Source organism: Eucyclogobius newberryi, unplaced genomic scaffold (genome assembly GCF_026437365.1).
Source record: "Eucyclogobius newberryi isolate DKJ021-1_F unplaced genomic scaffold, fEucNew1.0.hap1 SCAF_15, whole genome shotgun sequence".
In the NCBI taxonomy this organism is placed as follows: Eukaryota; Metazoa; Chordata; class Actinopteri; order Gobiiformes; family Gobiidae; genus Eucyclogobius; species Eucyclogobius newberryi.
The window spans coordinates 25,180,162-25,203,667 of NW_027315779.1; the positions used below are offsets into that span (position 1 = coordinate 25,180,162).

At 39.1% G+C, this 23,506-nt stretch overlaps 1 protein-coding gene across 1 annotated transcript in view; it reads left to right on the plus strand.

Annotated features, from left to right (window-relative positions):
* esama (endothelial cell adhesion molecule a) overlaps positions 1 to 21,565 on the plus strand; it is a 79,281-nt gene extending 57,716 nt beyond the window's left edge. Inside the window, exons 2-7 of the mRNA XM_072446896.1 lie at positions 9,979 to 10,136; positions 14,576 to 14,777; positions 15,276 to 15,431; positions 16,654 to 16,776; positions 16,860 to 16,992; positions 18,401 to 21,565. Coding sequence (XP_072302997.1) covers positions 9,979 to 10,136; positions 14,576 to 14,777; positions 15,276 to 15,431; positions 16,654 to 16,776; positions 16,860 to 16,992; positions 18,401 to 18,932 — 1,304 coding nt within the window. The 3' untranslated portion in view covers positions 18,933 to 21,565. The remainder of the gene's footprint in view (positions 1 to 9,978; positions 10,137 to 14,575; positions 14,778 to 15,275; positions 15,432 to 16,653; positions 16,777 to 16,859; positions 16,993 to 18,400) is intronic.
* Positions 21,566 to 23,506: the final 1,941 nt, after the last annotated feature.

Genomic DNA, 23,506 nt, shown 5'->3' on the forward strand with positions numbered 1-23,506 from the left:
TTTGTATCCCTAAAGGCAGAAGAGAAAGTTTTATTTGTCACTGAACATGCGGTGCAATATGAACAGTAGAAATCATTTCAAAGGTAGGAGGTCCTTTAGGTGCTACCAGGACACATCTTCATGTCTAGTATTTTCTACATGTAGTACCATATGAGTACCTTTTATTTACATGTTTTGCTCTTCCTTTAGTAATTTTTTAGTTGAAACTACTGTGGCAATGGTGCAATCCTATAAGAGCTGGTTTAGCTCTGAATTAGCCCTGAAATAGTCATCTTAGTCACGATTAAGATGTGGTGGTACCCATAAAAAAATATTTTCTTTGGTGGTAATTGGTTGGAGATGACTACTTTTGAAACTTTGTTCTACTATGCACCGTCCCTGGACAAATGAGGAATTACTAGTGAAATATAAATACATTATAAAGTAGGTTGTTTGTTGTTACCCTGGTTATTAAATAGACATTTACCTTCTGCATGATAAGAGATATAGATATTGCTAAAGATGTGCATTGCTTTGAACTTGAACTTTTAGGAAGTACATTGATATATCAGGATCAAAAGTAGCATGGGGGGTTAGAGACTGATCGCATCCTGCTTTCTGCTGTCCTTGGGCAAGACACTTTACCCACATTGTCCATTCTTGTTACACTAAGATTGAGTCAGGCAGGGCAGTTGGTGCAAAAGCTGGTATGAATGTCATGGCTCCTGAGACTGAAATGGAGTGCTAAATGGACAAATGAACAAGGCCTGGGGGACGTCATTTATAACAGCCATGCCTCAGCCCTAATTTGGACAGAAAAAGTCCATCTTCTCTGGTGGCAGCTCCTATAAAATCACTGTGCGGCCTTTGCCATGATCGACTCTTCATATTCTCTGGTGACTGATGGCAGCGTGTGAACAGAATGAAGGGAGTAGATGAGGTCTGGAGAGGTCTCACTGAAGCTAATGGGGAATTTGACTAAGTCCACCTTAACAAGGGGTTTCATGCTTAGCCACACTATATTCCATTCGTCTTTGTGGATTTTAACTGGAATCCAATTATGCTAATCTGGATTTGAGACAGAAGAGCCAATACAGGCATTTTTGGGCAAATACTATCACCAGAATACTGATTAAAATGTTCAAGTTTAAAGGAGTGGGTTCGTAGCCTGCTTAAAAAACCTGCTGATAGAAGACACATCCACGTGTTTTTACTTCTCAGTTTATGTTTAGGCTCGTGCTCAGCTCCTTCTCCAGAATTCCAGTCACTGAGCTCCAGAGGCTGGTGCAGGTGTAGTGAGCATTCAGATCAGAGAGTGGACGCAGACGTTTAAACACACTGAATTTAGACGTTGAAACTGGCAACTGAGATTCATTCTGCTGTCTGATTGGACAATCGTCATCAAATCAAATCAAATCAATTTATTTTTGTAAGGCCCAAAATCACAACAACAGTTGCCTCTGAGGGCCACAGGGAGAAATGATACACTGTATATAACAATTTGATCTGACCCTGTTAACGTTGGGTCTGGGAACACTAATAGGACATGTTTTACACATCTTTGACATGTTTGAAATTTGAAATTGTTCCACATATACTAGATTAAAGGTCTGAGAGTGAGCTAGTTCAATATAGGTTAGCATATGTCACATGGAATCTATTTTGGGAAGGAGAACTGTCTGAAATACTAAATCCTTTTTGTTTTTTTGTAATGTTTTAAGTCTTTTTAATCTCAAATATTATTGACTCTTTCTGCGTTCTGCCACAGTTGCCAAGGGCAGACTAACGGAACCATGGCGGGCGACCAATTTTTGCCTATGAATTGAAAAATGTGAAAATTGCACTTTACATTTCCCTTTACAATGAATTACTTGCACTTTTTTGAATAGCCATAGTGTTTTTTGTTTCCTTTGCATGATTCTCAAACTGATGTATTCAACATTGTCCCAACTTTTCCAAAATGAGTTTAGTACATGAACCAACGTGACAGTCTCCTGCACGTCGACAGGACGAGTGGGTGATTACCAGATTGGGAACTCTCTTCCCACTCATTCATCTGATTCAGCTGCACTTTTGTTGGAATCAGCGTATTTCTGACAGCGAATCTTCTTACGGCACAATACATTTATTTTCTTTCCTTCCGAGTGATGGGTTGAATCACATGGGCTTGTTCGGATTAAATCACGAGGAGCATTTCATCCAGACTAATGAGCCACAGAAGATTTAGGCTCACTTTCACAAATGAAACGCTGGCATGGGGTCCCACTGGGAAGTGTGCGGACTCAAAACGGCCACCTCAGGACAAAAATCTCTCTCTTATTGTTTGTCACTGTTTCTCTAAGAAGCTCAATTATTTATTATCAGCCTTTCAAAATCAGCATGGCGACACTGTAAAACGAATTAGTCCACTTAACTATTAAACTAGCTATAAAGGAGTTAGGAATGTCTTGCTTACGTGTAACATTATTTATATTTGCTTTGTTCTAACAGATTTTTGATTCCACACGTCAATTCATCACATCCATATATTATGACTTAAATCACATCAATATCATTCATCTTAAAGCATATTTAAGACGTCTAAAATAAAGGCTAAGCAGGCAGGTTTTCTTTATAATAAAACTCCATAGAGAAGCTAGTCTGCACAGGATATTATGTGTTCAATCCCTGCAGATTTTTTAAAATTTAAGTCAACATGATTGAGTCGAATGACTAGTTCTACAGTGCATCCCTTCATCTTTGATCTTTTTTCCCACAATTCCATAGTTCAACCTAATTTCCCCCCTTTTTTCTGAGCACAAGGACACAGTGAGCAGCCTCCAGCTTACGTTGAATCATTGCATGTGCTCCAGAATGACTCACTATGGTTGTGTTTAAGCCTCTTTCCGTCATCTCTACACGTGCTCTGATCCACGCGTCCCAACGCCAATCCATCTGCAGCAGCACCAGCGCCCGCCACAGCTCGGGATCCCACCGCCCGCCACAGCTCGGGATCCCACCGCCCGCCACAGCTCGGGATCCCACCGCCACCGCCATCCAAACCGTCTTAGCCTCACGATGGGTGGACCCACTCTGTGTGTACATGGTCTGTGCCTTTTCCAGTGCCTTTGGGGTCAGCAGGAATGTAGGAGGGTCACGTGGCAATCTATGGCCGAATAGATTGCCACTGAAAAGATCATTTTGTAAAATAAATCACTGTTGTTGTTGTTTTGTTTTTATACAAGTAACGTTTTTACAATTAGTTTTAGTTTTTACAAGTAACTTTGAGAACTACTTTTGTATTTATTTACTTATGTAACTTGGGAAAATTACAATAAAAAAGGTGCACAATGTAAAGGCCCATACAGACTGCGGCGTCCGAAGTGTCCATTTACATTCAAAGTCTATGTAAACGCACGTCAAGCACCTCCTGCGTTTCCCGCGGCGCGATATCTTCGTTTTTGCGGCGCGATTGGTGCGTTTTCATACGCTCTCGACGCTTTGAGCGTGCGTATGAGGCGACCGAGGCGGCCAAAGCGGCCGGCGTGACGTGTTCAGATTTGTTCAGCTTTCTGCGACAGATGCGCCGCAGCAGCCAATCAGAGATGACGTGCTGCGCACAACCCGGAAAAAGACCCAAAACAAACCCCGCAAGATAAAAAAAATCCTTAAAACGCAGCTCTTGGAGCAAATAATGATATTGACTAAACTCTGCCCAGCTCTGAAGTATATGCGGGTCCCAGGCGGGCCCTAGGGCGCAACGCCTCCGCTTTTGGACTTTGTAAAGTTAATAAACCAAAGCCATGGTCCACCATTAAACTCCATTTACACCACGAGAAAAGCAACACAGCACAACTCATCCACTGCGCATGTGCGCAGGACGACCAGGACGCACATCTGCTCCTGAGTGTATTTTACGGACATGAGTCCGGGGCATCGAGAACGCGCGTCTGGTGCGTTTGTCTTTCAAATGTACACGCGCTCAAATTCTGCGATTCGGCCGCCGCGGTGTGTACGAGCCATAAGACCTTTCTCCATGGTGATGGTATTGCTTTGCCTGGAATTTTCCATAGTATGAATGGGCGGATATACATTTTTTAGGCAATACCAATAAGCAATATTTGCTGATACTGATATTGACATTTTCAAATCCATAGCAAGTCCCACAAATCTGTATAATGTATACATGTTTTCTTATTGTAAATTGAATGAACCAAAATACAACAAAACCAGAACTTGGACTTTTATTTTTTTATCAAAATTTTTAAATAGATACAAATAAAAAAAAGAAACAGGAAAATTAAGGCACAGCAAGTCCAACAGTCAAGTCCCATTTAGTCCTACATTTGCTTTTTAACATTTCCACCCTGCCGTACACTTTAGAATAAGGATTAATGGAAAGACGGACAACCTACAGATTCTCTATTCAGTGTCACATAAATCACATTTCTGCAGAGACCATGAAATGAAGACACCTACACGTGAACATCTATTTTTGTTCACCAGGGATGGAAAGATGAGAACCACTGGCTGGCCTTTATTACTTTCCGCTTCCTGACTAACAAACTTGTTCAGAGTTGGCAGCAGTGGCAGGTGATGGTCATAATGAGGTTGGATGGTATTCTAAACTCATAGCAAGAAGGTTTGGGGTTCTATTCCCGGAGTGTGGGGTTGTTTTCTATAGTTTTCATGTTGGTCGGCAATAAACCAAATTTCCGAATGTGATTGTTGTGTTTTTTTTGTAACATGTAATTGTCTTTAACTCATTTAAGCCACAACATTATGAACATTTTAAAACAGTTTACCACTTCAATCCTGGACAACCGTCAGAAACAGTAAAAACAACAATGATATATTTATTTTTGTGATTTTTTTTCAAAAGGGAGACATACATTTATACTTTCACTTAATGGAATCAAGTATGTGAACGCTAATGCATCACGTAGCACTTTGTTTGCTAAATAATACATCACCAGGCAGCAGACACGCTCAGACGTGGATGCAGTAGGAAGTAAATGAACTGTTCTGCAGAAGTGAGAGTTAAACTGACATTCTCACCCCGGAGACAGTGTATTTTAGATTAGACTACATTTATATTATTTTGTCTGAATTCAACACTTTTAAAGAGAAAAATCCAACTTTGAGGGAAGTTGATGATCTTGATTGTACTTTGTGTGAAATAAACATACAAGAAGTATTAAAATAAGATAAGATAAGCCCTTATTTGTCCATACAATGGGGAAATTCCAGTATTGCAACACAAAGTAGGTACAGAAGTAAAAACATAGAAAGCTCTTACAATTACAGTTTGATACTGTTATCGATCGACTCACACATTATTTCCATTTTTTTTTTATTTGTATTTATTTTGTTCAGTTTTTTCTCTCATTTGTGACTTGTTGAAAATAACGCATTAAAACCATTTAATTAACTAATCGTTTAGTAAGAATGATTCAGGCTTAATAACTACCGTACTTAATTTACCCTGACCCGATTCATAATCAATCTGAATCATTTTAAAGAGACTATATTGACCTTGTTGTTCAGTATGATTTAAGCCTTTGTTCATTTGTTCATTTCATTAATAATTGTTTCTTTAATTAGTACAATTGGTCTGTTTTAGTCTATAAAGCCTTTGAATACCAGAGGATTTTTGGTCCATTTTAAGCCCGTTTTCACCTCTTCACGACCTCAGGGAGGCGTGGTCCTCGTAAGCGATTATTTGCGGTGAATTTCCTCATGTCCGTGGGGTCAATGCGACTCCGATGGTTCCGATGTGCTACGCGAGGACCTTTACGACAGCCAATCAGAGCAGCCGGACAGCGCCAGGCTCCGTTTCCAAGTGATAGCGCCAACACAGAGTTTGCGCAAACACTTTTTTATTTCATCACAGCCAAAATTGAGTTAGTGTACCCAGCTCGTGAGGCCTTTACACGCACGATTTAGTCCACATGGTTTTATTGTTTAGTTTTAGTTACGTAAAGGCAGCTGACGCTCGCCTCCTCGTGCATTCGTCTTCCTTACACCTCGATCCATCTCTTCTGCTTGTTGAAAATCAAGTGTGTGGTGTCGCTGTCCTTCACATGACCCTAAGACAAATGTCCTTATGTTTGAAGACGCACGTTATTTGACACGTCTTAAATGCTCCAGTGTGCTGCCGGCTTTAATGAAAGGTTTTCTCGGCCTCGGCTTCGTATCTACAGCGCTGCAATAACGCCTTTCTCCAACTTCCAATCTAATGTTCCACTGCTCACTTGTCACTGTAGAGTTGTGACTTTGATTGACAGATGTCTTCATTCCTCTGGCTGCTCACTGACCCAGGCACGACCCGCTCCTTGTACACGCACCGCCGTCATCTTTGGCATTTAGACCGTGTACATTGTTATTTCATTAGGCTAGAACATTATCAAAGCGCTGGTATTTTATGTTTCTGTTCTGGAAGTAAAAGTCTCATTCATTTTCTCCAAAGACTTATATTATGTATATTTCTGAAACTATTAAGGCTGCAACAAACAATTATTTCCAGAATCAATTATTCCAGTCAGTAATTATGATTTGATATATCAATTATTTGTTTATATTGCAAAGGGCTAGTGAATGACATTTTTACCAAATTTTACCAAAACTGAGCTAAACAAAGTCGCTTTAGATCATCTCTATTGAGTTTATGTCCATTAAAGAGGTTTTTCACGCAAAACACTCATTTTGGTGTCATTTTTGCTTTGTCTGAATCACAAAACCTGGAATCTGTGAATGTATAGTTCAGAAAACGATTATTTGGATGATAAATTAGATAAGTTAATAAGTTTGAAACACATTTAGACACATTTTTGGTTTTAAATGTTTTTGGACCAAATATTTGTGCGTCATGGACATTGGCTCGCTCATTGTGCCTGACCAGCCAAGACCACACGCTCAGAAAATACATTACATTACAAGACATTTTGGTCTGGAATCATATCCAGCCGCTACGATTTCCAAAGGGCGTGATTGACAGGTGGATTAACCAATCAAGAGAAACGCATGGTCCGGCCGTGTCTGAACAAACTTACAAGGAAAAGATCTAATGAAAATAACACGTTGACAGAGAAACGCCAATAACTGCTGAGATGCACTAAACTCTGTAAATCAGAGGTAAATTAAGTGATGTGTTTTGTACCGAATGTTCTGAAAGTATTTGAGAGGAGACGACTTCCGCATTTGAGAGGCACATGACACAAATTGCTTGGTTGGACCGGTCCATGCTTAGGAATTGTTAGTTTGACGCCCTCTTGAAGGTAGGAGGAACTGGTCAGGCAATAGCTCATTAGCCTTTAAACTCTATTAATATTGTAATTTGTGGCAGGCAAGAACCCAAATGTACGACACAGGAAACAGTTCAGGTTTAGGGTATTTATTACCAGCAGAGATGAAAACAAGGTTGTAACGCGTGGCAGACAAGTCCAAAAGAAGGCAGGTCAAAACAGGAACAGGCAGGATAAGACTCAGGATAACTGGTTGCTGGGAGCTACGGTAGCACACAAGACAATCTGGCAAGGAACAGGGGGAAATGGACCGGTCCATATACTGAGGTGGAGCCGGCCTGGATGTGATGAGTAATTAGTGGAGAGCAGGAGAGAGTGGCAGACTCTGCTCTCTGATTGGTTGGAGTGGCACTGAAGGGGATTGACCAATGGAGAAACAAGTAAAGCCTGGCTGAAGTTGTGACAAAACATATGCAAAATGTACTTCCTGTTGCTCAGCAGAATTGTCTTACTTGCCCATTGTATGTTCCCACAGCCCTGTTCTGTCACATTGAAAATACATTTTTGAAAGTAAATCCATAATTTAAGGTACTAGCAAGGCCCTGAACTTAATCATTACTGTACAAAAAGGCTATAACAAGAACATAATCCTTGGAAACCTAAAGCTAATCTTCTGTTTGTACCAAGATCCTAGTTTTGAGATTTGAAAATGTGCCTGATAAAATACATAAACTTCACTTCCTTCGGTCGTACTGCATCTTGCTCGCGATGTCTCCAAAACGCCATAAGCGACAATTTGAATCCGGCTAACTTTCACATCCAAGGTTTAGCCGCATGACTTGACTTTACATTTACAACTTCCGACTTTGGTGAGAGCCGTGTATAAATCTGACCACGCTTTCCCCTCCGGACACTACATCCCAGCTTTGAAAAAGAAAAAGAAAAAAAACGTTGAACTTACATCTCATTGCATCACACTTTGGCGTTTGAAGACTTAGCGACACTATGTTGACTACGCTAATTAGCCAAACTGTCCTTGCTATGACTGTTGTTATGCATGCAAAGTCAGCGCGCCTCAAAAAATAACTGCTTTTTCTTAGCGAGCTGTCGTCTCCGGGGCTAGCGTGGCGGTAGGTGACTCGCATGTAAAAGAAGAACGCTATTAGCTAGATTTCAATCATTTTCGCCGCTTTAAGGTGCACGTCAATCAGGCTCGCAGGCGCACACATGAAGCCACTCCGCGATGCTATTAAAATTTTAAACGCTCACCTGCTGCCACGCGCTTCCGCTGTGCGTGCGCCTTGTGTGACAATAACAGTCGACACTTTAATTGCGAGATAGTTATAATTTCATCTATAACAGACATCAAGGAGGGAGGAGATGGAAGGAGGACAGCAAGGATGGAGGGATAAGTGGAGGATATATTAAAGAGTAGTGCCCCACTGAGCCTGTGTCACCTTGCCCCTGTAGCTAACATTATTAATTCATACTTTTTTGCCTTTTAGCGTCTAACTTAAATTCAGTCGTTACAGCATGGCAGGACAAGGCATGGGTAGAGGTCATTCATTGGTCAAACTCGAGCAGTTGTGGATAAAGAATTCTAATTAAGAAACATACAGTCACCAGGCTATAAAGTACAGGGATTTAGCACTCTGCTGCCTCCCGCTGGTTGTATAGGTATACTACACTAGGACTCCTAACGTAATAGCCACACGTATATTCTAGTCCAACTATCTACTCTTTATGGCTTTATATATATATATATATATATATATATATATATATATATATATATATATATATATATATATATATATATATATATATATATATATATATATATATATATATATATATATATATATGTATGTATGTATGTATGTATGTATGTATGTATTTAAAAAATACAATCAATAATTGGGATTATTCAGTTCACAATATAATCATAAGAACCAAATAATAATAATCGTGACAATTTAAAAGCAAAATTGAGTATTTTTGTTCAATATACAGCCCAATATATAGACCTAAATGTAAATAACTTATTTTATCTGGCTGTTTTTGTCCAATTTAACTTTATCTTGTCTTTCAAAGTACATTTGTGTAAAGCCGGTCACAAACTTGAAGAATAGTCACATGTCAAACCATGGGAATAAAAGAAAATGTAATATTGTTTATGAACAATGATAGGGCAACCACAATCTGCTTTATTAATAGGAAATATTGTATTAAGTAGAAGTAGGCTGGATGTGCTGGATAAGTTATTTGTAGAGCACATTTTGTAGACAAAGTAATTCAAAGTGCTTTAAAGAACAAGAAAATATAATTACAATAATTAAAAAGTTGCAGAACTATTTTGAGCCTGGATTTGAATATACCGGTAACATTCATAACATTATCTGCCTATTTGTTTTATCATGTTTTTAAATGAATTGTTGTATCTATGAATGGGCTCATGTTGTTATGCGCTCGACCGCTCCTGTAATGACCTCCTGTATTGCTCACGTCATCAGTCGACAACAAAATCCTGCCTAATTCCATCAGTGAACCTTTAGAAGTGGAATACTCTGCCCACATGTACATAATACTCTCTGACATCTACATTATAACATCTTAGCGCATCTGAAAGTCTCAAGAGCTTTGAGATATTTAACTTCATGTGAATGGATTCCTTGTTTTCTTTGGTTGGTACGACAACATTTTGCATTTCATTTTGCATGTTTTTGATGCTTTCATGTGTAATTCTGATGTGTTGTTGCTTCTTGTGTGTGTGCAGGACTATGGGCTCAGATTGTGATGCCCCAGACCAGCATGGACGTGATAAAAGGGCAGAAGGTGGTGCTGCTGGCGACATACAGGAGCCCCCCAGGCAGTGACCCCACCACTAATACCATCCTGTGGAACTTTGTCTCCGATAGCATTAGCACACAGCTGGTAAGGACACAGGACACTTTCTGAACAGGCTTTTCAGGTCATACCATTTTGAATGAGATCTAATGGTGTTGATTGATTTGATTTGAGGGATCTAGGTGTAGAAAGTTATTGTTTCAAGCATTTGTCCTGCATCAAGTCTCCTGATCAAATGGTCATATCAAATAACATTTATTTGATGAATCATTTGCTGGGACAACTTGATGCTGACTCTCTTGTTGATAGTCAGATGTACTTTCACATGTCCCTCACACTCTTTTTGTGAGTGGGACCAATTACAAGATTAATATTATTGCAAAAAACATTAGCTCTTTGATTACCACAAAGTATGACAAAGACTTGAAAGGACTTGAGTCTTGGGTCTTGACTCTGACATGAGACCAAAGACTAGAGACCCATCTATGTGGGAGTAGTGTCAGATTTATGGTTTAGACATCGCATATAAACAACACAATATGTCATTTTTAGCAGCTTATTTAAAAAAAAAAAAAAAAAACATCATAAAAACAAACCAAAAAATGCAAGAAACATGTCAACTTATATGTACAATATACTAAAATGACTCTTAAAACACAAGTACTCAGTCTTCTTTGGAGATTATGCTCTTCTTTCCAAATTAATCCAACCCTCCTCAGTTTTGCCAAACTCTAAATTCTATGCTTCTTTAAACATGTGGATTAAAGCACGCCGTCTCCAAAAACAAGTATAAGAATGCATGTCTGGCTGCATTTTGACTTGACTAGATTGTTACTGAACGGATGGACTTTAGGAGAAGAATCACAATGTAAAACACGAGTTGGAGTTGGGAGGCCCAGCTGATTAAATAGGTTTGCAGTAGTCTGGCTTGTTCTGTCACCGTGTGGAGCCACAGACATGAATGCAGAGAACAAGACTTTGGTGCTTCAAAGTGGCCTTGTGTGTGCCAGATCTGCCACACAGCTGAGGTAAAGCTCTGTAACACTACACAGGAGCTCCTACTCATGATGAAATGTGAGCTTTTTGCCAGCAAATCTTTTTTTCAAGATCAAACCGACCTGGGGAATAGTTTGGGTTTTAAAAATACTTTCAAACACCTCGGCACAAAGGTTGAATTTGCTGGCTAATATATTTACCCATAGTTTCGGTAAATGTGATATTTTTTACTTCCAACATGAAAAAAAAGGTAACTTGTATCTTATTTTCATCTGGATGCATTATTCTAAAAACGGTATTCTCAAACAATACACACTTTGTATTTTCTCTGGTTCCGCCCACTCCGCACTTTCTTTTCTTTCTTTATTTTTTTTAATTTATTTATTTATTTTTTCTCCTTCTTTCTCTTTTTTCATTTTTGACAATGTTACTGGACTGTATCTTTATTTACACACAAGTATTGATTAGTCTGTGTTTATTCTTTCAATTAAAAAAATAAAAAACAGGTAACAATGAGCATTAAACTGTGAATAAATAATACTCAGGAACAAACTGCAGATTTAAATGCCACAAAAAACTGATTAATGGTGTGTGGGTCCTTGTTTTTAGTTGTTCTGTGGTTCCTTCTTATCCTATGGACCAATTTTCAAATAGATGTGCAAAGTCTCATGCTCTTTTCCCTTGGGAGGATGATCTAATGTATATGAACATTAGATACATGTTTTGTTCAAATAACTGTAGTTTTCTTTACTCTCTATAATCATAATTGTATGAAACATAGAACAATAATATAGTCTTTAATGTAAAGTGCATTTGACACATTAGAAGTGTCAGTAAAACAAAAGGAATATGATTATATTTAAGATTTGACCAAACATTTTGCCCGTTTTTCCTTAATTTGGCAATTGTTGGTGATGTTTATAATGTCACTTCCTGGTTTGACATGGCCAGCAAATATGACATAGGTAGAGGTAATTCCACAACTGTTACTAAGCAACCAGAATGTACACAAAGGCCAAAGTCCATTTAAAAAACATGTTTGTTGTGTTAAGTGATTGTTTAAACTGTCAGAAATGTGCCAAATTGTCTGTGTATTTTTGATAGAACGGTGCTTTTTGATGACGTAGTGTAGGTGGAAATGTTCTGTTGTAGAACTCAGCACCACTTCACACTTCAACTATTTACCACAGGGACTTTCTCACCAATCAACGTCATAATTAGAAAAAAATATATGGGCTTTAAGCATGTGGAAATTCTGAAAACTTCATCCTGTTACTTAATATCTTGTTTCAATATTAGTGTGGTATTGAAATGCATCTTGGTGTCTTTTATTAATTTTTTACAACGTTACTAAATGTACAGATATTTCCGTGTTAACATCATGTGCATCGTGACACTTTTAAACAGCATTAAGTCCATTTAAAATGCTGCGTTCTGAACTTAGTAACCTGCAGACTGTTGCATTATGGCTGAATCTACTGGAATACAAAGGCCACGTATTCATAGAACAAGTGTATTCTGATAATAATGGCGTTATGAACATGAAATTCAAATCCATTCTGTTATTCTACTTATTCAAGACATCATTTTAGTACTTAGTAGAACTTTAAAGCTCAGTATTAAGGGATATTCATGTTACAGGACACAGGAGTTTTGAGATGGGTATTGTACTGTGGACCCTCTATCAAGATACATGTATTGTATCATGAGGTACTTATACTAGGAGGTCCTAATAATGCAGTAATACAGTCTGGGACAAAAAAATCTCATCTATAATCCTTCAATTTAGTTTGAAACATGACCACAACTCCATCTTTAAGTTTTGCAGCTTTATTTAACTTCTGCCCATGTAAGTGATTTGTTCAACCTATTTACAGTTTATGTTTATTTGCGACTGATTATACAAATTTTATAATCAGTCGCAAATAAACATAAACTGCACGGGCTTATTTTTGTCAGTAAAGTACAGCCAGTGTTCGGTGTTACTCTGTCGTGCAAATGCCGGGGAAACGCTTGACATTTATTATTTTCGGGGAAATACATGTAGGGATTAAAGTCCTTCTGATTCTTCTGACCCAAGCTGATCCTACTGTACAATCCAGTCCACACACACGCACTGCACCTTTCCAAACCTAGAACAGCGCTGTGTTTTAAACAACTTTATTAGATCATTTCAAAAGTATTGTGGTTATCCTCAATAGGTGAAATCAGCAGAGGGCAGCAGAGTGTAATCCTGTTGGGAATGTGATACTTTGCATGGGTTTGCGCAAATGTGGACCAAAAAAAAATCATCATTATCATTATTTGTGTCATAATTGAGAGCATCATTGTTTGAAATAGAGGTGAAAATTTAAATAGAGAATAGAACATTGAGTGTGCTGTTAAAACTGTTGAAAATGCCCCCAAAAAGACACAGAAACATCTAGTTTCATCTCCAAAACAAGGGTATAAAGTGTTTTTTCTGCACTTTTGTGGTTAGTTATGTTAGTGATGGTCCCGTCATGTTTTCTGGAATACTTGAACCTCAACCAAGACTTTTACAGACACAGTTTAACCAATTCCCAATGCATTGTTAAAATATCATCTGAAAAATGTTTTTGTCAATATTACCCACCCCTCATTTGGAAAAAAAAACATTTAGACAGCATAAAATAAATTATAATTTAATAGTGATATTGTGTAATGTATATTTAAGCCACTTTGAATTAGATGAGTGACTTTACACCAGGTTTTTAGATACAAAATCAGCACTAGTATAATTCAAAAGAGTTTTATATAATTTTCATTATTACAATTATTGGGAGCAGTTATTTTTCTAATAATTAAATGTGATTTATTGTACAGTTCTATTTTCAAGTGAAAAATAGAAAAAAAACTACCTAAGAAGTATACTGTATTATCTAATAAAGTAGAAGGGTTTATTGGTCAAAGCTTTTTAGAGTAGAAGGGGACAAGTACAACAAAGCATTTGCAGCTCACTGTGTTCACACTTGCACAAACAACACAAACAAAAGACTTAAATCCGACCAAAGCAAGTCATCATCCAAACTAAACTAAAATGGGCCCAAACCGAGACCCAAATAAGGAGTGAACTCAAAGCCAAAGGGTCTGCAGTACAGATTAAAGCATAACTTAAACATACACAAATGAAACAGAACAGCAACTTGCAATTGTTTTTTTCAATTAATCGAGTACATGTTCAGATTGTGAAAGGTCTCTAATTATTTGACTTGAGGACATCCTGGTGGAATACATTTACCAACAAAACAGGTTCATCATCAAAAACTCAAAAATCTACATGTATTTCTGTCATTTTTTGTGTAATCACTGCTTTGTCTGAGTCATGAATCCTGTTTTTAAGTCTGCACATAGAGCAGATCATGATGATGTGTTGTGATGAATCAATTAACTTGTATTCTAGTCACGTTTTTGATGAATAAACAACTTGATAACGTGGTAGAAGGCTCATAAAACATTAGCATCACACCTCCCCTTTAATATTTGTCCTATTTTCTGTACTTTCTGTGTAGATCATCTCCTACACGAAAGACTCGGTGAATGTGGGCAGCTCTCAGTTCAAAGACAGAGTGGGCTTCACAGACCCAAACCCCGCCTCAAACATCTCGCTTTACATCAACAACACTCAGGAGTCGGACTCGGGGCGATACCTCTGCCAGGTCATCATCCCCAACAGTCCGGGCCTCACTGCGGAGCTCAGCCTGGACGTGAAAGGTACACAGTTCTTTCAGATTCTAGATTATTATGGTGATGTGTTAGAACTGAACTGTAACTGTAACAGGGATCATGTATTTTTGGGCTGTCTTAATGTTCATTTTCAAGACTAAACCCACTTTAAAACCATTTATCTGGTACATAAAACACCTGCAATGGAAGCAATGGATGGATACTTTTGGCAGCAGGAAAAATGTATCACAATAAACTGGATGACACAGTATGAATGTTGTGTGATCGTACCTGCTACAGCTGTTTAGTTTTCCTCTCTGTGACTTGTTTTTGTGTGTTTCTTGTTTTGTAAAAATAATATGTATTGAATATATTATGTTTTTCATGAACAAAAGCTCATTTACAAATGTTGCACTTGTCTACTCAATACCAAATATTTTCTTTTTGTGTGTTGTATGACGTTAATTGCTAGTACTGATGGATTTTGTAATGCCATTTGAAACACGGTTCTATAGCACTGATCATCAATTGTATCCGTTCCCTCAGTCCCTCCTGCTGTGCCCAAGTGTTCTCAGTCCGGTAAGCCCGTGGCTAAGGGGAATGTGACGCTGAGTTGTACGTCCAGTGCTGGGAAGCCCATCCCAGTGTACAAGTGGAAGAAAACCAGCCCCAGCTCTGAAGTCTTCTTCTCTCCTATGCTCGGTCAGTAGCAAAGTAATGAATATAATATACATATATGTATACAGTATATATACACTCCTGTATACTGTATGGTCATGATTGACTGAAGTGACATGTTCTTTGCATTTTCAGCATGATATATTTTGAATTACTTGTACTATTATTGGCCTTTAAACATGCTCTCTGTCAGGGGTATGGTGAGTCAGTCCCTGACATGCTAATGCAGCTCGAATGAACGCAGTTTGAATCTGAAAATGATTTTATTAGGGCTAGTTACAGTATAGTTATTATAAGTAGTACTAAAATATAATATTGTGTACAAAAACACTGAGGGAAAAAAACTCTCAAGTATCCATCTGTTTCAGACAAATCTGTTGTCATAGTAATGAACAATACAAATTTAATGGTAACTCGATTTAATTCATGTTTTAGCATTATAGACAAATTATAATGTGCAAGTTTTGATAAAGAAAAACAAAATAATTATATTACGCTGCTCCGTCGGACTAATTAGACTAATTTCTCAGTGAATATGAGTTGGATTGTAATAAAACACAGCATTTTGAAGTTTAACAAACAGAGAACACATCTGGGCTGTCCCTTCTGTCCCCTCTGGCCTTCATGACTGTGTGAGCTGATTTACCTGTGTCTGTGTCTTCACATCTGGTTCATCTGCTCCTGATCTTGTGCTTAGTGAGTGAGTGTTACGTTGTAACATGAGATATTTAAACAAACATATGTTCCATGGTGGTGATGCACATGTTGTCTTTTGACTCATGGGGCAGATCTGGCCAAGAAAGTCTCATTTCAATGCGGCAGGTTCTAAACTGCAGTCCGCCGTGTATCGCACATGCTCCACATGTGTCTTTGTATTCAGAAGCGTCCAGATTCACTTTCTCATCAGACTAACTTCTATTTCTAAGTAGAAATTGGTTAAATTTCTCTCTGAATATGAGTCTGACACACAGCGTTTTGAAGCTTAAACTATAGAAAACACAACGTGTCCCTTGGACAGTGCTTCCACTGACGTCTTCTTCTACAGCGTGTCAAACACCTACTCTTCCTGCTAGAGTGCCCGCATTGGCCCTGTGCCACTAAAAATCTATAAATTAGACGCACAGTTGTAATGACTGCAGCTTTTAAAGCGTGGGGAAAAAGTAGTGGCTTAAAGTCCGAAAGGTACGGTAAATGTGGCAGTAAAAAGCACTCACTCCTTCCTGATTGGTGCGTTATTGTTGTCCAGACGAGAAGACGGGCTCGTTGAAGCTGGCCAACCTGAGCTCCAGCATGTCCGGCAAGTACGTCTGCACAGCCAGCAACGCAGCGGGCTCCGAAAGCTGCTTCATCAACCTGGAGGTCATCTCATGTAAGCACTACAAAAGCACAGTACTCTAAAACTACATCCGCACAATAAAACACATTTAATCAATTACAAACATGTTTAATCAGCAACCAACGCGGGGATGATTGCGGGCGCCGTGGTGGGCTCCGTGGTGGGCTTCCTGTTCCTGCTGCTTCTGTGTATCCTGTATCTGCTCAAGAGAAGGCGGGACAATGAAGACGACATGGCCAATGAGATCAAGTGAGATGAGAAACTGTTTTTGAGTTTTTTGTAATATGCTGTAAACTAGTCCTACACAAACACGCGAAAATGTGCGTTGACTCATTATTTTATTGGGGTTATAAGTATTTGGGAGTAAATGGGGGGTTTATTCTACCATTTTTTACATGTGAATACCTCGTGTACTGGTACTTCACTGTACAAAGTTATTTTTGCCTTAATTGCTTCTGGTCTTGTAAGTGCAGTTTAGATCATATATTTGGAATGATCATAGATTTACTTGCACAGGGCGTGTCTTTAGTCGACTAAGGATGTGTTAAGTCAACTACAGCCCTAAATAGTACACTAATAGTACACTAATAGTACCCTGTTTGAGCTGATGGTACTCAAGAAGCAGAATATTGTCTACGGTAGCATTCTGTGTGAACAATTTGACAATCATTGGTATAGTGTAGCTAATACAACAAACTTAACAGGAATAGTCACTTGTATCAATCTAGATACAACTCCGTTCCAAACCGATACTCTAACAAATCTATAACACGAAAGAAATGATCCCCAATCGGGTGTTTTCAGTTGAGAGGAGGAGGTCGTGGGGGCAGGTCTGCGTCTCCAGTCTCCACAAGAAGAGCACTCTGATTCGCTCCAGGCTCCATTCACAAAATCGCCTTGCCACTCGTATTTAGCTCAAATTTAAATCAAACAGCTCTCAGCAAGTACCGTATATCTGAGACTATGATGCGCTGCAGTTAGTGTACCTTTATTTTAACATAAATCCAGCCAGTTTGGTCCATGTCAGTGATCCCAGGCGCTCACGATGCGTTCAGGACTATAGCTTTGGGATAATTAAGCTGTTAAACCATCAATTTGTTCATATAGTTTGTTTACTAAGTTTTAAAACCACTTGCATCAGCTGCTGTTTTACATAGGTATTGCGTTGTTGGTACATACCGTATTTTCTGGACTATAAGTCGCTCCGGAGTAAAAGTCGCACCAGCCAAAAAATGCATAACAGAGAAGAAAAAAACATATTTAAGTTGCACTGGAGTATGAAATGCGGTTGCAAGTGTGAAAATAACAAATAATATCAAAGTCGCTCCGGAGTATAAGTATTAATATAAGTATAAATATAAGTATAAGTCGCACCCCTGCCAAAACTATGAAAAAAACTGACTTATAGTCCGGAAAATGCGGTATTTGCAGTGGGAAAGAGCACAGAGGAAGCGCCAGGACACGTGAGGAGACATGGAGAGACAAGTCGTCACCCTGACTCAGTGACGGGAGTGGGGAGGTCAAAGTGGAGGGAAAGCGTCTTACATAGATCGTTGGCCGATACCGATACCAGTCCTGGACTCCCTCCTCCTGACTTCACTCATGAACATGGGACTGTGTATCATTCTGAAGCCGTGTGTTTTCTCTCCGTCTGCAGAGAGGACGCCCAGGCCCCCAAACGCGTCTCCTGGGCCAAGAGCAACATGGGCTCCGACATCATCTCCAAAAACGGCACGTTGTCCTCCATCGCCTCCAGCCCGCGGCACAAGGAGCCGTCCCAGCACCCGCACCACCATCAACACTACGACAACCACCACCACAACAACCACCACACACACCAACAGCTACACCAGTACCCGCAGAGAGCCCCCTCGGACACCGCCTCCATCGTCACGGCCACGGGCAGCATGGCGGGCTACCGAGCCTCCCGGCAGCACAGCTCCTCCACCCCCACGCCCTCCCACTACGGCTACAACAACACCAGCACGCTCCCCATCGCGCAGGCCTCCGAAGCTCAGCCAGAACGCTACGGCCACCTGCCCCAGGCCCAGGCGCTGTCCCAGAGCTATAGCCGGGCGCCGTCTCCCCCGCCGCTCCCCACCTCCGCGGTCACCCACGCCAGTATCGCGCGCATGGGAGGGGTGCCCATCATGGTCCCGGCGCAGAACCAGGCCGGGTCTCTCGTCTAACACAGGAGCCACGATATTACGCTATTAGCGAAATGAACAGCGACATTTCATATACTATTCACCGAACTTTCTTAATTGTGTGCCAAGAAGCTCCATCTGGCGTTCGGACTGCTGTAGGTAGGACTCTATATGCACTGTAAAGGTGTGCTATAGTTCGCTTTCATACGTTTGTCACATGCGCTTTTTTCTATCCGTAATGTTTTTTAGTCGTTTTTACTTATCAGGTGAGAAAAAACATTTAAACAGGCCTTCTGTGGTTGGGCCTGTGTCTACAAGGGTGCAAAAGTCTGCAAAAGGATGCAAAAGGGTCCAAAAGTGTCCAAAAGGGTCCTAAAGGGTGCAAAAGTTGGCAAAGGGGTCCAAAAGGGTGCATTCCAACAGCATTTAAGGGTTCCCTCTTGTTATTTGGTCCTAAATTGAGCCCATTTTAGTCCTGATGTCGACTTGGTTTAGTCCTGAATCTAGTGCAGCTTAATTTCTGGATTTAGTCCTTGTTTAGTCCCAGTTTTGAGATGGTGAATGTACAAGTGTGAACGCCCTCATAGAATAATGATGAGGAGTATTGTCTTTACACCCCTTTGAACCCCGGGTCCCCCTCAGTCAGTTTGGCCTGGACCTGGGCCTCTGTGGTGCAAAAGAAATGACTTTCTACACTATTTAAAACGACTAAACTAATACATGTGAACTAACGTATAGATGTTTTTGTATATTTGATAACGGACAATACAGATTTCATTTCAACTTTTTAAAATGGACTAAACCCAAATTATTCGGTAGCACTTCAACTGCATTATTTACAGCATTAATAAAACATGAAGAAATACTTAATTGATAATGATTCAAGCTTAGTAACTACTTAATTAAGGGGTTAAGCCGAGGAGTAAGGGTAATAGGGTAGTAACTAAGCCATTACTAAGCGTGCGTCATTCTTATTCATTATGAATAATTAGGCTATTTAAGATGTAGTTCATTACCAATTATTCTAACCATTAGTTATTGAGATTACTAATATTTAATACTTATTTTTTTCAGTTGAAAATACATTTTAAATCACATATTTTAAGTCACAAAGCCTGGAAAGAATTGCAAAGATGCATTTTATGTTTTTATACTGCCCTCTTGTGGCTAAAGTAAAGATTGTCTGTATATTTCTATTTATGGATAAATCATTCAACTATATAAAGCCTATTGAATTCATTTATGGAATATACTAAAATTGCATCTTATTATTTAGTTATTGTGACATTTTGTTACTACAACTTTAAATCCAGTATTGACTTAAAAGGGACCAACCTAAAGAGTTTCATTTATTACAAAAACAAAAACATTGTACAAAACAATAGCTTAAGCTTCCATTCATATCAACAAGCTTATTCATATCGCAAATGTCCTCTTAAAGTTGTTTTTGATTATTACTTTAATGCAAACAGTTGCAACACGATGTGTATATATGATTTGTATTTGGTTTGAAAGGCCGTGTTCTACAGCTAATGTGCTCGTGTTCTAAATGATGTTTGTTTGTTACGCACTGGAACCAAAGATGTGTTCAATGCTTTAGTCACAAGATTTCTGTTCTGTCTGACACAAAGATAAGATTATTCACTGCCATTATCGCACTCTTAGACTGTTACAATTTAACATGAACAAATATTTTCAAAAATCAAGGTGCCTATTGTTCATCTTCAAATTACTGGTCAATAGTTGTGTCTTGTGTTTTTACTTCTCAGTAAGTTCACTTGTCTCTGTTTGGTCAAGATTTGCCAACATATTGTAGTTTTGAAGACGCAGGGGAATAAATAATATAATATATTATATTATAATATATCATGTTACCAGTGGGACTTATTGTATGGACAAAACATGAAGAGTTTCATTGCAATTAATACAGATGCTGTATTTACATCTTCTACTGGTTTTGTCAATTAAAAATTACGTTGATTGGAATAATATTTTCATTGGAATAAAATACATTTTGCTTTTGAAGACATTGCTGTACACAAAGTAAACCTTTGATTAGTTTTTATCTGTTTTTGCAAACGAACTCTTTCATATTTTATCCAAACATTGAACATATTGTCAAAAACTGAAACTTTACTTTCGTTATATTTGTATTGTAGGGATGCAGCAACCTTAAATATGTCAGTCGACTTATAATATATAAGCTAATTACAAGACCAATTGATTTTCATATTAAATGTGGGGCAGTCGACCTCTTTCAGATGTCAAATTTCTAAGAAGATTTTGTACAAAGAAAACTGCCTCTTTCTGTCTGGAGATTGTGCTGCTCTGTCTTTACACTGGGTCATGTCTGCTGAGGGTCGTTGTAAAGGTCGTAAAGGTCGTGAGGTATGTCATGTTGAATATATATATCCACATTGTCAGCTCTTTGATACATGCTGATTATACATAGGTGTACAATAAGGATTTCTAATGTATTTAACAAGCCTTTATTTTTATACATCAGGAGAATAGCACAAAAACCTATACAAAAAAAAGATCAGCCATGATGGATTGTATACTCCTGTGTATTCTGATTATGTGTACAAAATGGCAGAAAAACCCACTGTACCATCCATATTTATGTTTATGGTCAAATGCTTTGTATAATATTTTCAATAAAAGAGTAAATTTAAGTGGTTCTATTTCTTTGTAAAAAAAAGAAAAGAAAAAAAGCTGTTCAGGGCAAAGTGAGGAGAATGGGGTCTGCCACTCTGCCCCATCTGCACCATCTGCATCATCTGCACCATCTGCATCATCTGCACCATCTGCATCATCTGCACCATCTGCATCATCTGCACTATCTGCACCATCTGCATCATCTGCACTATCTGCACCATCTGCATCATCTGCACCATCTGCATCATCTGCACTATCTGCATCATCTGCATCATCTGCATCATCTGCATCATCTGCATCATCTGCACCATCTGCATCATCTGCACTATCTGCACCATCTGCATCATCTGCACTATCTGCACCATCTGCATCATCTGCACTATCTGCACCATCTGCATCATCTGCACCATCTGCACCATCTGCCCCCTGACCACCTTCAATCACTCGCACACTGTGGCACTTTTAAACTTGCTCTGTTTCTGATTGTTCATTTGATTCAAAGCAAGAAGAATCTGAGAAGAGAATATGACTTGTGCATTCGCTTTCTTTCCACTTTGATCCCATGTGCTTTTTGTGTTAAATGTGAAACACAAGCGCAGTGGTACGAGTCAGCTCCGCGCAGAAGTGCTGAAGTGAAGCACCAGTTCTGCTGCAGTCAGGAGACTGCCCTGCTCTGTCTGCGCAGCAGACCTGCTCTGTCTGGTCCTGACCTGCTCTGTCTGCGCAGCAGACCTGCTCTGTCTGGTCCTGACCTGCTCTGTCTGCGCAGCAGACCTGCTGTCTGTGCAGCTGACCTGCTCTGTCAGGTCCTGACCTCCTCTGTCTGTGCAGCGTCATAGCTTCATACAAAAACCAAAGAAGTTCACAGTGTGAGTGACACTAAAAATGTAATTTAGACAATTTAAAGTCTCTTTTCTGCTGTTATTTCAGGTCAATCTGCTCATCATTACCTTAGAATATTTGTTTTTCTTTTTAAGACTTTGTTTTATCTACTGAGAGATTATCTGATACATCTTGCCATTTCATCTCAAATTCGACCTACAAATGATACAATATTAAGGTATTATAACACTTGTTAGAGTTGCAATGAGACCGTAGGCTCGTTAGTGGTCAGCAGCGCCTCGTCTGGATGATCGGCGAGAGTTGAAGTGTCCAATGAGAGACTCAGCAGACTCGTGCAGACCAAGAGGGTTAAACTGGAAAGTGCAAAGTGGATCGACACAGATCTGCACACTCGAGCGCGCCCGGTGTAATGCTTCATTTGTCCAGCAGAGGCCATGGTACAAAAGGTTTCAACGGCTGAACCTGAACAATGTTTTTGAAATCGACACTTCCATCAGAAATTACAAATATTAATTTCCATCTCAATAAGGATATTTCAGTTTGAGTGACGTAATTGTGGGTGTGGCAGTTACATTCCGTATCCACTAGAGGGCGTTTTGAAATTCAATTCATGGGAAAAAATCTGCACATTTTAGGGTATTACGTTTATTAGAATTTGCGTTTAGCGATGTAACATTCACCTACATGGCACAAAAGAAATCATAAATATGCTAATATGCAAATATGTACGCCGTAATTCAAAAGAGCTCATCTCATCTGGGAACGTCTGTCATATTACAGCTTATAGTGGAGCAAACTGCAGCTTTCGAGCAAATTAATCTGATTAAAAGATAACAATTCATTTACAACACAGTGTTACAAAATAAATTATACAAAAGTGAACATTCAAAAAACAATTTAAAAGACATAATTTCAAAATGCACTCACTGCACTCGGTCATTCTCGTTCACGTGGAGCTACAGTACTAGATTTTAGTGCATGGCTTTTGTATTCGAATGACCTGTGTTTATATCTGTAACATAACGTGTCGTGGTTCTCAACAGTAGAATTAGACTTTTTAAGTTGCAAGTAAAATATGCATTAATTTTCCCAATAGACTCAGATAATTCATCAAA